Source organism: Talpa europaea, assembly GCF_964194135.1.
Source record: "Talpa europaea genome assembly, chromosome: 4".
Taxonomy (NCBI): Eukaryota; Metazoa; Chordata; class Mammalia; order Eulipotyphla; family Talpidae; genus Talpa; species Talpa europaea.
This window is the reverse complement of record NC_140070.1, coordinates 38,284,887-38,299,221: the sequence shown is the minus strand read 5'-3', so window position 1 is coordinate 38,299,221 and position 14,335 is coordinate 38,284,887. Positions and strand designations below refer to the sequence as shown.

The 14,335-nt window shown below is 34.1% G+C and overlaps 1 protein-coding gene across 13 annotated transcripts in view; it reads left to right on the top strand.

Moving 5' to 3' along the window:
* The window catches only part of NRG1 (neuregulin 1), a gene marked incomplete at both ends in the record, with an annotated part of 207,454 nt that overhangs the window by 164,516 nt on the left and 28,603 nt on the right, over positions 1–14,335 (top strand). For 10 of the 13 annotated variants that reach the window (XM_084231879.1, XM_084231877.1, XM_084231878.1 and 7 more), the window contains one exon: positions 11,269–11,398. In XM_084231879.1, the coding sequence (XP_084088005.1) occupies positions 11,269–11,398 (130 nt within the window). Of the gene's footprint in view, positions 1–6,518; positions 6,559–11,268; positions 11,403–14,335 lie in introns of those variants that run through there. The other 3 variants (XM_084231882.1, XM_084231873.1, XM_084231875.1) reach the window with 2 other exon arrangements.

Genomic DNA, 14,335 nt, shown 5'->3' with positions numbered 1-14,335 from the left:
AGCCCCAGGATTAACTAGCCAACACACCAGAAATGTGTGTAATCAAGAAAAATCTGTGACTCTTTCAACAAAAGTGTTCTCTATTTCAAAAGTCTTTAGAAATAAGGATTTCTTAAAAGGAAAGTCATGAATAAAACAGGTCTTCTTGAAGAGTAGGGTCAGTGCTCTAGTTTCTTATTAACAAGGTCTCTTTTGCCCAGTTAGGCCTTGTTTTCTGCTTGGGCTTATAACCAGTGCTTGCAGTCTTCTGTGAATGCTCTTGCAGTGGGATTCAGACACCTATCTCTCCTGCACATATCTCCTCACTATGGTTGCCACTAACTTCTGTTGTACCGAACTGGAAAATACCTCCCCAGGCTTTGACATTGCCTATTTGAGTAGAACTAGAAATGCAAATTCCTACCAGAATTACTATTTAGTGTTACAAAGCATTTGACTTCTTGAAAGCTTTTGAATAAATTAAAATCTCCACTGAAGACATGTCTCCAAAAACTCCTCTCCAGGAACTATATGGTAATATGAGGGATGAAAGCAAAAAAGAAGATTGTGATTTGGCTTTGCGTGCTTGGTTTTTTAGGTGGCTTTGTAGGCCAAGGTTCCCTGACAGTTGCTGTACTGATTAGCCACAATGCCCAGCTTTAAGCTGTTTTCCTGATCATCGTTGGGGTATGAAGCACTAGTAATAGATGGAAAGAGCAAAGATCTTTATTAAACACATACTTACAGTGTCTACAAAAATGATTCATGTTTTAAAAGGGGGAAGCCCTCAGCCCTTCTGAATTATTATAGCTCCAGGAGATGGAAGTGTTTTATTAGTCCTTATACACACAGATATATCACTATCAGGATAAAAACTAATTAAATTACTACTGAGATCCTAAGTGTGTGGACCTTCTTAATACTCCCTGTTTCTGGCAATTCAAGGAAATAACCAGACAGGCTTAGATAAGACCTTGACCTAGACGCCAGCTTTTATTTTTTTTTTTTTACAATGTGTTTCAACATGCCCCTTTTCAAGTTAACTATAAGCAGGATGATTTCCTTTGAGTTTTCCACTAACTGGATAATGCTGTGTGTATATATATATATATATATGCACTCAAATAAAAGGTACTCATTTTTCTACTGTCAGCATCAAACCTTGTTGTTTAAAGGAAAGGAAACAGGTGCATACAATGCACTCCTTTTCTAAAGTATATAATATTTCCTTTTAAATTGGAGCCATATGTTCAGCATCTTAGAATCTTCATCTGGCCTAAATGAAATGTGTATATATATATATACATATATATATATATATATATATATATATATATATATATTCTCTAAGGAATATTATTCAGGCTTCTTGATTCTATCCATCAAGGAGACATGGCTCAAACCTGAAACACTTGGAAGATAATGTCTGTATTACTCAGACCCCACTTATCCATACTTCTATGGAGGTTGTCTATGGAAAAGACTGAAAGTTTATATTACTCAAAACATTTTTCAGAAATTATTTCCGGTCATGAATATGGTCCCATAACCTTTGGGAACATTACTACCTTGACTGAGTGTGGAACTTATAATTTCAGGTCAATAATGGTGTTTTCTACTATTAATAAGTAATTTATATCAGCAAATATGTGGTATCATCAGACTGGAAAAGCAATATTTAAGTAGTCTGTAGATTTTTAAGTTTATCAATGAGCATTGAGTATTGAGAATGGGTCTCGGGTCCTCTGACTTAATATCATGGGTATTTCCTAGGTTGTGTAAAGAGTAATGAGGAAATGTGTGTTAAGCAGCTTGAATATCTTAGAAAGAGGTGCAATACAAGGTGTTAAATACAAATAAAATCCAGCATTTAGTCTTGGCCTGATTTTAATGGATGTGTGTATACATATATGTGCATGTATATAGAAAGAGCTCTCTGTGTGTGTGTGTGTGTGTGTGTGTATATATATATATATATATAGCTCTGTATATGCATATAAACAAAATAGTGTCACTTTTTGAATATACATGTTCCTATTCCTTTCCCATCATTTTCGTGCTAGCTTGAACCCTCTTCATCTCATCTAGACCTTTGTAACAGCTTCTTCACTAGTTTCCTTATCACTGTATTATCCAAAGGCTGTAGAACAGATCAATTAATTGTATTAATCAGGGCCTGACTAAAAAACCTAATTTTCATCATGGCCTATAGATTAAACATTTATTCCAGCTAGGTTAGCAAGGACTTCTCTGATCTGAATGTATTATTATTTTATAATTTCATTAACCACCTCCCTATACATAATCCATCCAGTCAAACTGAACTGCTTCTTTTTCACTGAACATGACTTTTGTTTTTCTACCTCCCCAAGTTCATTTGCTTTTTTCCTTTAATGCAATGCCTTCTCTGCCAAACACGGACCTTATTCCCAATTCTAAATATATAACACTCTAGAATGTAGACTAATGCAGCCTTTATGGAAAACTTTGTGGTGGTTTCTCAAAACATCAAAAATAGATTTCACACATGATCCAGCCCTCCCACTCCTAGGTATCTACCTGAAGAATACAAAAACACGCATTCAGAGCAACATAATCAGTCATATGTTAATTGCATTTACAATAGTCGAGTTAATAAAAAAACAACTAAATGCTAATGGTAGGTGAGTAAAGAAGTAGTATATACACACCATGGAATTACTACACCATTGTTTAAAAAAGGATGAAATCTTGCCATTTGTGACAACGTTGAGAGAAGTGTAGGGGATCATTCGAGGCTAAGTAAGACAGAAGGAGAAGTACAAATATTGGATGCTTTTCTGTATATGTGAAATATAAAGAAGCAAAACAAAGGAACAGACAAAAGGAAACCATTAAAAACCATAAAATCTTACTGCAGAATTGAGGCTACTGGAGGAGGGTAGGGTGAGGAACAGAAGGGAAGGGGAAACCAGTGTATTCCAGTCAGGGATTATTACTTATTATTTTTGTGATGGACGTCGTATAATAACACACATTTAAAGAAATGTGGACCTGGGCCTCCCTGGTGGCGCAGCGGGTTGAGCACAGTGCTATGAAACTGTCTGCAGCCTCTGCAGTGAGGATTCAATTCCTGGCTGGCCAGGGAGATACCCACATGGTGTGGCAGACCTCTCCTATCTCGCACACTGCTCCCCTCAACAGTGTATTTTGGTCCATCTGCCTGTTCTGCTCCTTGCTCTGTCTCTGGTGAATCCTCGCACCCTCATGTGCCTCTGGCCTGTACCCCAGCTCTTGTATAAAAATAAATAAATTTAAAAAAATAAAGAGATGTGGACCTATATCCTAAAACACAGACAGTGTTGTTAACCAACATTACCTCATTAAACTAAAACATATATTACCTTTTAAAAATACTTTCTATTCTGCACATTTATTATTAGACTCATACTTGGCTGACCTAATTGATTTATAGTTCCTGATGCTAATATGAATGTTATCCCCTTATTTCATTGGGGATTTTTTTTTTGCTAGTCAGTATTGGTATTCAGTGATTTCATCTCCAAGTAATAATTATTTTATCTTCCCATTTCCTATAGTTATATAAAAAACATTTATTCATTCTTTAAACTTTCATAGCTATGTTCAGTAATAAAAGTGGTAGTCAGCATTCTAGCTTATTCTTGACATTAATATGGAAATTCCAGAGTTTTTATGTTAGTATGATTTGGTTGTTGGATAAAAAATATAATTTTTTAAAAAAATCATTCCAATTTTACTTTATGAAGATAGGGTTTGAACCATCTAACATTGTTTTTTTTTCACATTTTATGCATTTTGGCATATTTTAAAATATGTACACATATACATGTAACTACATATACATTTTAAAATATGTACACATATACATGTAAACATGCCTATTAAACATATGTAAATACAAAGGTTAGTGTAATGATGTCCATATAACCATCATCCACTCCAGAATTTATCAGTTTTGTTTCATCTTGATACCACTCACTTCCCTCTAACTATTTCAAAGCAAACCCCAGACATCTTATCATGGAATATAGAAATGTCAGTATATACATGTCTCTAAAGATAACGACTCTTTTTAATGTAACCACAATTTGACAAATACACAAATGAATGATAATCCCTTAGAAATATTAATTATGTAATCTGTTATAAATATTATAACATTTATAGCAGTTTTCTTTGAATGAGGATCCAAATAAGTTTCACACTTTGGGATTGGTTATCTCATAACTCTCAAATGTCTGCAGTTTGGAATTTTTCTCTTCTTTCATTCTCTTTGTCTGTCTCTAGCTAGCTCTCATTCTCTTTGTCTTTGTTTACCTGTTTTAATTTTTTGAGAAGTCAGATTATTTGTCTTGTAGAGATCTACATTGACTGACTTTTGTGACCACATCCCATGCTGTCTTTAACATACTTCTCTGTCCTATGTATTTTCTGTAAGTTAGCTGTTGTATCTGAATGTTTGATTAAATTTGGGTTGTAGGAATAAGAATATTTAATAAGTAGTTCTATAGAAATTGACTTTTAATCACATCAAATGTTGCTACAGTGTATTTGGAAATTACTATAGGGCTTTGATTTTTTTTTGATAAGTGATAATTTTCTTAACTCTGATGAATAAAATAAAGAATTTACCTCTTAATTTCTATCTTTGACCTTTCTTCTACTTTCATTTCTAAATGTATTTTATGATGAATAAATTAACCTATGTCATTAAATGTCACATGGTAATTTCAGCAGCTCTCTGAATAACTGAATCCTTGATCAGTCCTCTTTGTTTTGATTTGTTTTGTTTGGTGCTCAAAACTTTTGACTAATTCGAAAAGTGACAGGTTAACATTTTCTTTGTTGGCCTGACCTTCTCCCACCCAAGTTGATACTGGTAGAAAATGCAAGATGTGTGTCTTCTACATTTAGCTGGATGAGATCTATAAATATATCAAATTAAGTCTGTCAGGTGGACTGCTAATGTTTGCTTTGCAGCCTAGATAGATTTTACTTCTTTAAAGTAGGTATAGATGGGACAACATTAAAAGGACAGCTTGAAAGTTTGTAGATTCTGGAAGTTTTATATTCACATAAAGCTGTCAGTGATTAGTAGAAAATATATAGCAGAAATGCAATTGGCTTCTTAGTTAGAAAAGATTGTTGGCTTGGTGAGGAAGAAAAGGCAGCTTTCTTGTAACTCCTCCCAGTCAATGATCCACTGTGGGAAGAGTTTCCCTCTTCTTTAAAGAAGTTATGACATCCTACAAAGCGTTTGTGTCACTGATATGTAGCTCTAAGTAGTAGTAGACTGGGATGATTACACTATGTTAAGAGTGAAATGTGCTGTCAGAAAAAAAGGGGAAAAAAAGCAGCTTGTATGTTTGAAAAATAACCTTGCTTGACAATTTTATTTTTCTAAGGATAACACTATCTAGTGGCACCGAATCACTGGCTCAGTGGCTGCTGGGAACTTAGAATCTGCTTTCTGTATAGCTACAAATGAGATCAGTGTTACAACAAAAATTATAATTTTGTTTTATGAGAAGAAACACCCAAAGGTCACTTATCATTTTTCTGAAGAAGGAAGAAATAATATTAGGGTCTGCCCAGTGAGTTTGTAAGAGAAGAAGAATCTAAATGCAATCTTATTAACCTACTTCAGCCCCCATATACATTTCACAAAACAGAAAACAAGCATTTCCTAATTCATATATGTGACCTTGGGCAGGCTTCCCCTGTGCACTTCCATGAATTTTTTTTCTAAATCTATTTTATTCATATCACTGAACTTTTCTTTGGAAATTAGTATCCTCTTTTTAAACATTGGCTCAACTATAAAACATGTTAAGATTCTTTCTAGTCCACCACTGTGTGGGTTTATAATACCAAAAGCCAAGGTCATCATTTAAGTCAGTTAACCTCCATTGGCCCTTGGTATCACTTTGTTCAAAGAACAAATTGTAGGTAGTCTAGGAAACTTTAAGTGCTTCTACTTTATTAGCTAAGTCCTCAGGAAGATGAAGGAAAATGTTCTGATTCTACTTGAGAAAATTCTGTTGCACTTATGGTCTCATAATGATTTTTCCCAAGCTTGCCTTTTTGTTTCTTCAGTGGAGATGAATGATTCTTTAAGTCATATATTGGCTCTGGGAATCTCCTGATTACTACAGGTTTCTTTTATGTACTGTCATTTTTTCCCCCTTTTCAAGTACCTATTTGCTATTCATCATAGGATAGAATTACTACTCAGAAAAAAATGCCAACCCAGAATGACAATGCTTCTGTGGTTCTGAGTCTGGCTCTGGACTTTCTTTGGAAAACGAATGACTCCGCCTCTCATTCCCTTGGCTTTTATGGGGGCCACATTAGGCAGCACAGCTTTTCCTACTCAGCTCTGCTCCTGAGCATCATTTTCTGGAGCCACATAAGCCTTTTTTTTCCCCCAGTAGGAGTTCAAAGTGCTTCTAGCACATAACTGCAGGAATAATAATTTCAATTTGTTTTTTAACTGGGAAATCAAAAAACAAGAAAGCATGCAGATTTCTAAGTACATAGGCATTGAAGATATCATAGGTAAGGTTTTAGAATCTGTAATTTTGTAGCAGTAGATAGTTTCATACTGGAATATAAAAATTTGTATATTTCATTGAGAGAACTACAGTTATTTAACTTCCTGCCAGTAAATCATTAAGTCCTAAAAACTGCTAGTAAGGACTCATTCACTCAGGGAAGTCAGGATCATTAAATTCTTTTTGGGGTAAACATTCACGCTAATTCCTGCTAATTGTCAAAGAAGAATAGAGTGGCCTCTTATCAGCAATTTGAATTTGTGTAATGGCCCTGGTCTGTTGGTGCTGTCTACTTGGCTGATAAGAAAAACACCACTTAAAACAAGCAAGAAAGTAAGCCATCCTTTCCAGCATTGTTTTCTTTTCAGCCTGTCTTCACCAGAAAAAGCCTGGCATTCTACAGGAAATATTGTGTGATTCCATGGAAAGAAATATATAATAACAAGTAGAGAACACTTAATTACTCCTCAAATTTTTATTCTGCACATTATAAAGGTGTACAATTGTAATTTCAAAAATGTTGCAAGAACATTTAATTTATGTAAATTGGAAGTTCAGTTAGAAATATTAGAGAATTAGGGAATCTTTGAAAGCTGAAAATAATAACACATTCAAGCTATTTAAGTTGAATTGTTCTTCAACTTTATTTCATCAGCAGATTTAGTGGTTACAGATTATTGGCAAGCACTTATGGTAAAGTTAAGATCAAGTAGATAGTTGATAACTTCTTAATGCTTCACAATCATTCAATGGTTAGCTCTCCAAATTACATCATATCTATTCACATATTATAGAATAATTTGCTGAGAAACAAAATTGAAATCTTAATTAATACACATTTCCACAGTCCAGACAAAAATGTTTTCCTTTTTTGTTCTTTGTATTTATGCCATAAATTATAGTAGCAATATCATATGTTGGCATGCGGAGTTGCAATTGACAAAGCATTTTATCAAATTTTACAACAACACTGTGATATAGCTCGTCTTTGCATTTGAATGTATTTAGGAAGGTAGCAGGACAAGTCACATAGCTAATTTATTGTCAGAATTCAGCCTTGACCCCAATTCTTCTTTATTAATTCCACTGTTCATTTTATTCTATTGTATCTATAAGGGTCTCCTTTTGGGAAGAATTGTCCATTCTTTCCTTTTTTAACCCCCATAACTTTAGTTTTTATAATTATATCTTAATAACATGACTATATCTGACTGTATTGGTGGTTGCTACTTCATTTTCCCCAAGAACTTTTTCATTATCAAATATCCTATTTATACTTGTGATCTCCAAATCCTTGTATAAATTCAGATAACTTTCTAGCCTGCCGGGTATCATCACTAGTTCTGACCTGTGTTGCCAAGTAGACTAGGTCAACACTAGTGACCAAGTAGACTAAGCCAAGACTAGTGAAATACTCCAAAGTATATTCCCTGATAACAAGTCCCTGCTTTGTTTTTATTTCCTTCTTTCTCTCTTTATAATATTATAGTTACTGACACGCCAAGTGCGGTTGGGACGGTGTTTAAAAGACAAACCTAAGAGTGGTAGAGCCATATTTACCAGTATTACGTGAGTGAAATCTGTCCACCTACTTCCAGGAACAACACAGAAGGTCATCTTTTATAAATTGAAACACTATCTACAAAACCTTTAGCTTTAGCTCTATCTAATAAACTCCTCCCAGCTACCCAAGAGTTTGGTTTAAGACCCTGCTTTGTCTGTTTTTGTTTTTGTTTTTGTATTATTTTTTGGCAGAATTACCAAATGGAAACTGACTGAGCAGTACAGCATGTGTAAGGCAAAGAGAAAGGCTATCACTACAAAATTTATAGGTCTGGTTAAGACTCTGCACTGCATTCAGCTAGGGAGAATAAAAGGAAACTTGGGGAAATCTGAAGGATGCATATATCACCATCTCCAAGTTCTTCTGACAATTACAACTTATTCTTGTGTTCGGCTGTTGGTTCAGAACAGCTGTACCCAGTCAGTTCACACTTCGCATCACCTGGCAGTTAATTGGTGCTTTAAAATTCCACAGTCATTTTTATTCTTACTGCTGCTAAAGGGTAAATGTGCTAAGCACAATAGTCGAGACTGTATCAGGTGGTTGCTACTTCATTTCCACCCAGAATTATTTTATTATCAAGTGTCCCCTTACTAGTTTCAAGAAATGATCTAAGAATTTTCAAGTGAATGTATCAACTCCGTGCTGCAGGGTAGCATTAAAAGGATATTCATTTCAGTGAGCAATATTTTAAAAGGGCTTAGAAAGGGGGATTGTTTCTAGTTTTGACATACACTTATTAATGTTACCTATTTTGATATCACAAGATCATAAAGTCTTTTTGTTGAGGAATAGGTATGATGTGTCTGCCTCTTTCCTGTATCATTGCTGATCTGTATTTTTAGTTTCCATATTATGTAGAATGTTTGCTTTGGTGGGGAGCGGGGTTGTTGTTTTTAGTAAAAGCCTCAGTATTTGGTGCAGTATTTGCTGCTCAGCTTGGGTGAAGGGTAATCCTTAGCAACCTGTCAGGGATTCAGAGAGCACTGGGGGCTGCTTGAGGCTCAGAGGTCCTCTGCAGGAATGGCTGGTGACAGCTCGCCGCAGGTGGTCCGTTCAGCACTGTCGCCTGGGACAGCAAGGATTCCCTACCTAATTTGTCATCCCATAGAATGCTGTCAGCAGTTGAAAGTCTTAAGCACAAAACCTTTAACATTTAAGACAGTCTTCTTGATAGTTTTTTTAAAACAATAGTCATGGGTAAAAATATTAATACACACCACCCAAGTAAACAGTTTTTCACATGAAAATATTATGTTAAAATTATAGATATGATTTACAGAAATGTTGTCTACCCTGTGATTTTATAAAACTAATGGTCTAGATTATGTCCCTGTCTTCCTGATTAAGATGTGAAAGTATAACTGATAAAGTAGGGTGCAATCGCTTCTGTTCTCACTCACCCTGATTTCTTTTGCTTGACTTGTAGACCTTAGAGGAGACTTTGAAATGCATTTTGAAAATGGCTTTTTGTTAGAGTAATAAAAAAATCGACCCTATTCTTAAATATCCATTGTAATGATTCAATAATAGCATGTGTCTTTTAAATCATTAGATTTCCATTGTCAGAATTTTATCTGATTGATAAATACCTTTTCTGCTTGCCCAGGAATAATACCTGCTATTTTTCATTGAATCCCAATTTTGTGTCAATCGCTGTATCTAGCTTATTTATACTCTCTACAAAAGTCCTGGAAGAGTGCCATTACCCCTTGCTTTCTAAATGGGAAAATTGAGGATCTGAGTTATTAAGTGACTTGCTTGAGGACACAAAACTAGCACAAGATGGGATTTGAACCAGATCTGTTTACAGAGTACAAGTCATTTTCACTGTCCTTTACTGTTCTCATAAAAGCCATGCTGAGAGAAGTGAAATTGTCCAAAAACCTGCCTTAGACAGGAGAAAAAGAGGCAAGAGAGGCCTTGGGTAATTCAGAAACTGAATAATCAGATGTTGAGTAATCTGATCTGGTAGAGTAAAAATCAAGCAGAAATGGTGTAAAATCAAAACAAAATGTGGACTTATGACAGAAATGAAAAAAAGGCAAAGGAAAATGGAAAATTAATATGACAGTTCAAACAATTGTAAACAAAGGCATCTGAATTTCACATGCAAATAATAAAATAGAAATTCAAAAATAAGACAAAGGATTAAAAATCAGTAGGAAAGAGTCAGTAGCAAAGAAAAAAATTGTCTAAAGATGGATTTTTTTTCTGAGGCAGCAAATAGAATCTTCACTAGCTTAACACTGGTTTTGCTTTTCATTCTGAAGACATCAGTTATAAACATGCTGTGAATTAGTCTGGTTTAGCTTGAGAATAGGCACTGCCTGTAGAAGTTCTGATACCAAAATCCTTAAGAGTCTCAGGACTGAGCGCTTTGGCTCCATTCAACCCACACACCTAATGCTGACCGCACAGTTTCATATAACTGTGAAGTTTAACAAGAGATTCTCAAGTTCATCCCATGAAGATGTTGCAAATCAAAATTAGGATTTGTTTCTACTCCTAATTCAAAATGGGGAAATTCTGTAGTGCTTTATTCTGCACTTGCAGCAATATTAGAAATCCTCAAAAGGATGACATTCTGACATTGCATAATGTTCTTCTGAGTAGAAATTGAAGTAGAATAGCCATTTTGAATAGAATGGCTCCTGATCTGTATGTTGCTATATATTCAATTATTAATCCTTTAATTAGGAACAAATAAGCCACCTTGTATTTTGGCTTTCACTACACATGATATCTAAAGTATTTCGTCCATGTACATATTAAATGTGGCTTCCAAAATAATTAGTGGCCATTAAAAATTGATAACTAAATTGAATTTCATTGGCATAGCTTTATATTATTAATCTTTTCTGGAAAAACTTATGTATCCAACTCCCTAAGAAGATAAAATATTAGTTATTAAAAATGTTAAGCCCCTCTTCCTATTTAATTAATTATCAGGAACGACCCTTTTATAATTTAATTATACCCCAAAAGTACTTAACTTCTTTGCTATTGTTTATTTATTCAGCCTAAATGTCTAATAAAGTCCAATGTACCTTATATGAACTCTTCTTTTTAAGAGAATTTACAATTACAGCCTGCTTGGAAGAGCAAAAGATAGACATAAACCTTTCCCCTTCTTTATCTCCTATGCAGCTACATCTACATCTACAACTGGGACAAGCCATCTTGTAAAGTGTGCAGAGAAGGAGAAAACTTTCTGTGTAAATGGAGGCGAGTGCTTCATGGTGAAAGACCTTTCAAACCCCTCAAGATACTTGTGCAAGTAAGAAAAGAAATCCTCTGTGGGGCTTGTGTCTCTAGCTGCTTGTTCAGATGACTGCCTGTTCTGTGATGTGTTGCTGCTGCTTTTTCCAATTCCATTGCATCCTGTTGAATGATGCTGCTTTATCTGTAGAGTGTTTTGAAAAGTTCACACCATTTGTCATGTCTTCTGTTAAATCCAAAATTGTGGTTTTTTGCTTTTTTCAATTATTTTTTTGCCTTCATGTTGGTAAAGTTGTTTCCCTTATGGTTTTCCTCATTGTTGCCTAGAAGAGATGTACAAATATCACAGAGGCTCTAACTGTTGATACCTCCTTCTCCATCCTGTGTATGAATGAAGCTGTAAAATAAGATTATGTTCCTTTTTACCTCAGTGGTCACCTGCAAAGTGAATAGGACAACTAAATGAAGCAGAAGGGCAGAAGACTATGACACAGCTGTTACATTTGGCATTAGCTTACTGTTTCGTAACTAGTTTTAAAAATGGAATTCAGGTTGATCTCGCAAATAAAAAAAAAGTAATTGCTTGTGTTTAGAAGTGCATTTAGTGTGTGCAGCATCATTGGGTATAGAAGGCAGAGTTTGCTTTCATGCAAGGTAGCTATTTATAGATAATTTCAGACTGGCACTCTCTTTCCAATGACCTGGAGGAGTTGATGCACCATTTAGAAGTATCACTTTTATTCTACCTCAATAGGCAAAATAAAACAATGATATTATCGGTGCATTAAATATTTAAGCTTTGTGGTTAAAATTAGTTGGTTTCATTAAATAGGACATGTTTATTGTGACATGCATTTTAAGTCTACACCTTGATATTTCATCTGTATATGGTATCTGGATTCATATAATTTGATCTAAAAAATTTTAAATGTCTCATTGAAATGATGAAAAACACACATTTATTTTTCAGTTGATTGGTAGCTTTGTCTCATTCTAAAGTCGTAGTGTTGTCCTAAATGAGAAAAAAAAAATGCCACCATAAAAATTGTTCTCCCACTGCAAAATATTAGCTTGTGACTTAAATGCTTGGAAAGTAGAGCAACTTTGTCATGCAGTTAAACTAAAAAAGAGCAGTTAGCAAAATGAAAACCAAGGCATAAGAAACAGTTAATAAGACCATGTTCCTTTTAAGCATTTTATAAATAATATACAAATAATCTATGCCAGTTCTAAGCAAAGCTTAACTGTTTTAAGTAATAAAGTGTATCTAAAGGACACATGATTTTAAATCTTAACACCATTTGGTAGATGTCTTGTTTCTCCTTGTGCTGTGCTAGACATCGACCCTCTGTCATGTCTCATGGGCACATGTGTATAAGTACCTCCTAGTACCTGCTTTCTTGTGCTCAAGAGCTTTTCTTTTAAAAGTGTAGAAATAGTGCCAGGAGAAGACACATATTGGTGGTTTTATAGCTGAATTTTATCATTCAGGACAGTTTGTAAAAGTCAATAAAATCTATTTGAGGGAACCAAAGACTGAGGATTAAAAAAGAAGAATACTAATCTTACTTATAAAATAATCTCCTTCATACAGTGAGGTAATAGTTATAAGTATATCCTGACTAAGTAACATTCTTTCCTAACTTTTATAAAATGAAAGAATATGTAGAAAGTTTTTTTACTCAGGTCTGAATTATTTCATGGCTCTCAATGTTTATGGTTTTAAAATTCATAGACATTCACTTTTTGATTATCAGGTTATTCAAATTTAATTCCTATTTTAAAAAAAATTAGGATTGGCCAGTTTCAGTCTGGTCCTACCAATTTGCTATGAATACAACACAAGCACAACACCTCCTTAGTTATCAAAGTGAATTCAGATGAAGAAATTATTAGGTTCTTATCTAAGATTTTCTCTGATCAAAATATAAAACACCAGAAGCTAAGAATTAGAATCTGTAAAATATGAAGTTCATTTATTTTATAGAGGAAATCTTGTTATTCTGTCCCAATCTTAGGCATACAATGTAATCATGTTTTAATAAATCTCCTTGACAAACATTTAAATTATAGTTCCTTAAATCTTCTTTATAACAATTGTACCCATATTATCTATGTCTCATATTTTTTAATTCTCTAGAAAAACATCTGAGACCACTATATTTTAATTATAATAATGAAACATGATCATTTTTCATCATAGCCTTTGCAGAGATTTACAAGCTGAGTGAGTACATATGATAGTTTCTGAATTCCTCTAAGGAACCAGTGCAGCTATTTTCCACATATTAATTTCAGCTATTCTGCAGCCCTCCCACATCCTATACAAAAACATGCAACCACATAAGTGCCGTTCATTTGTTCCATTTTGGTATTGTGCCAACAACTGTAATTTTTTTTCACCGACACAATTTTTCATTAAATTGTAAGGCAATCCAGAAAAAAAATGCTATATATTATTTTAGTCTTGAAGTAAAATGTTTGTGATTCCTCTAATAGTTATTAAAACAGCAAACCATAACAGAACACTCTGTATCCCCCAAACTAATTATCTGGTGGGATAAACTTGTCTTCTAGTTCTCAGTAAATTGCCATCATAATTTTATTTTGTTGATTTTTTTTATAAATAGAATCTTTCAGAAAAGTGATAAAGCTTATATATTGAATCTTGCTGGAAAGAAAGTCTTTGACGACCATGATTTTGATAGCTTTTTTTTCCCTTTTGGGACCTTTTCTTTATTGATGAATTAAAGTAAGCCAGAACTTTGAAGGAAGGATTGGAGTATGTTTAACCTCCAAAAGATTTCAAGTCTTTTTTGTTAAGTGAGCATGTGGTCAAAAAAAGTCCCTGTATTGAAAATATCTGTAGCATTAAAAATAATCACTACTCAGAATTGAAACAAAGGCACATAATATACCATGTTTTATGATAATATATTGTTCACTAGACCACTTGAATAGAAACAGAAAACATAAAAATGTTGCTTTGGCTCAT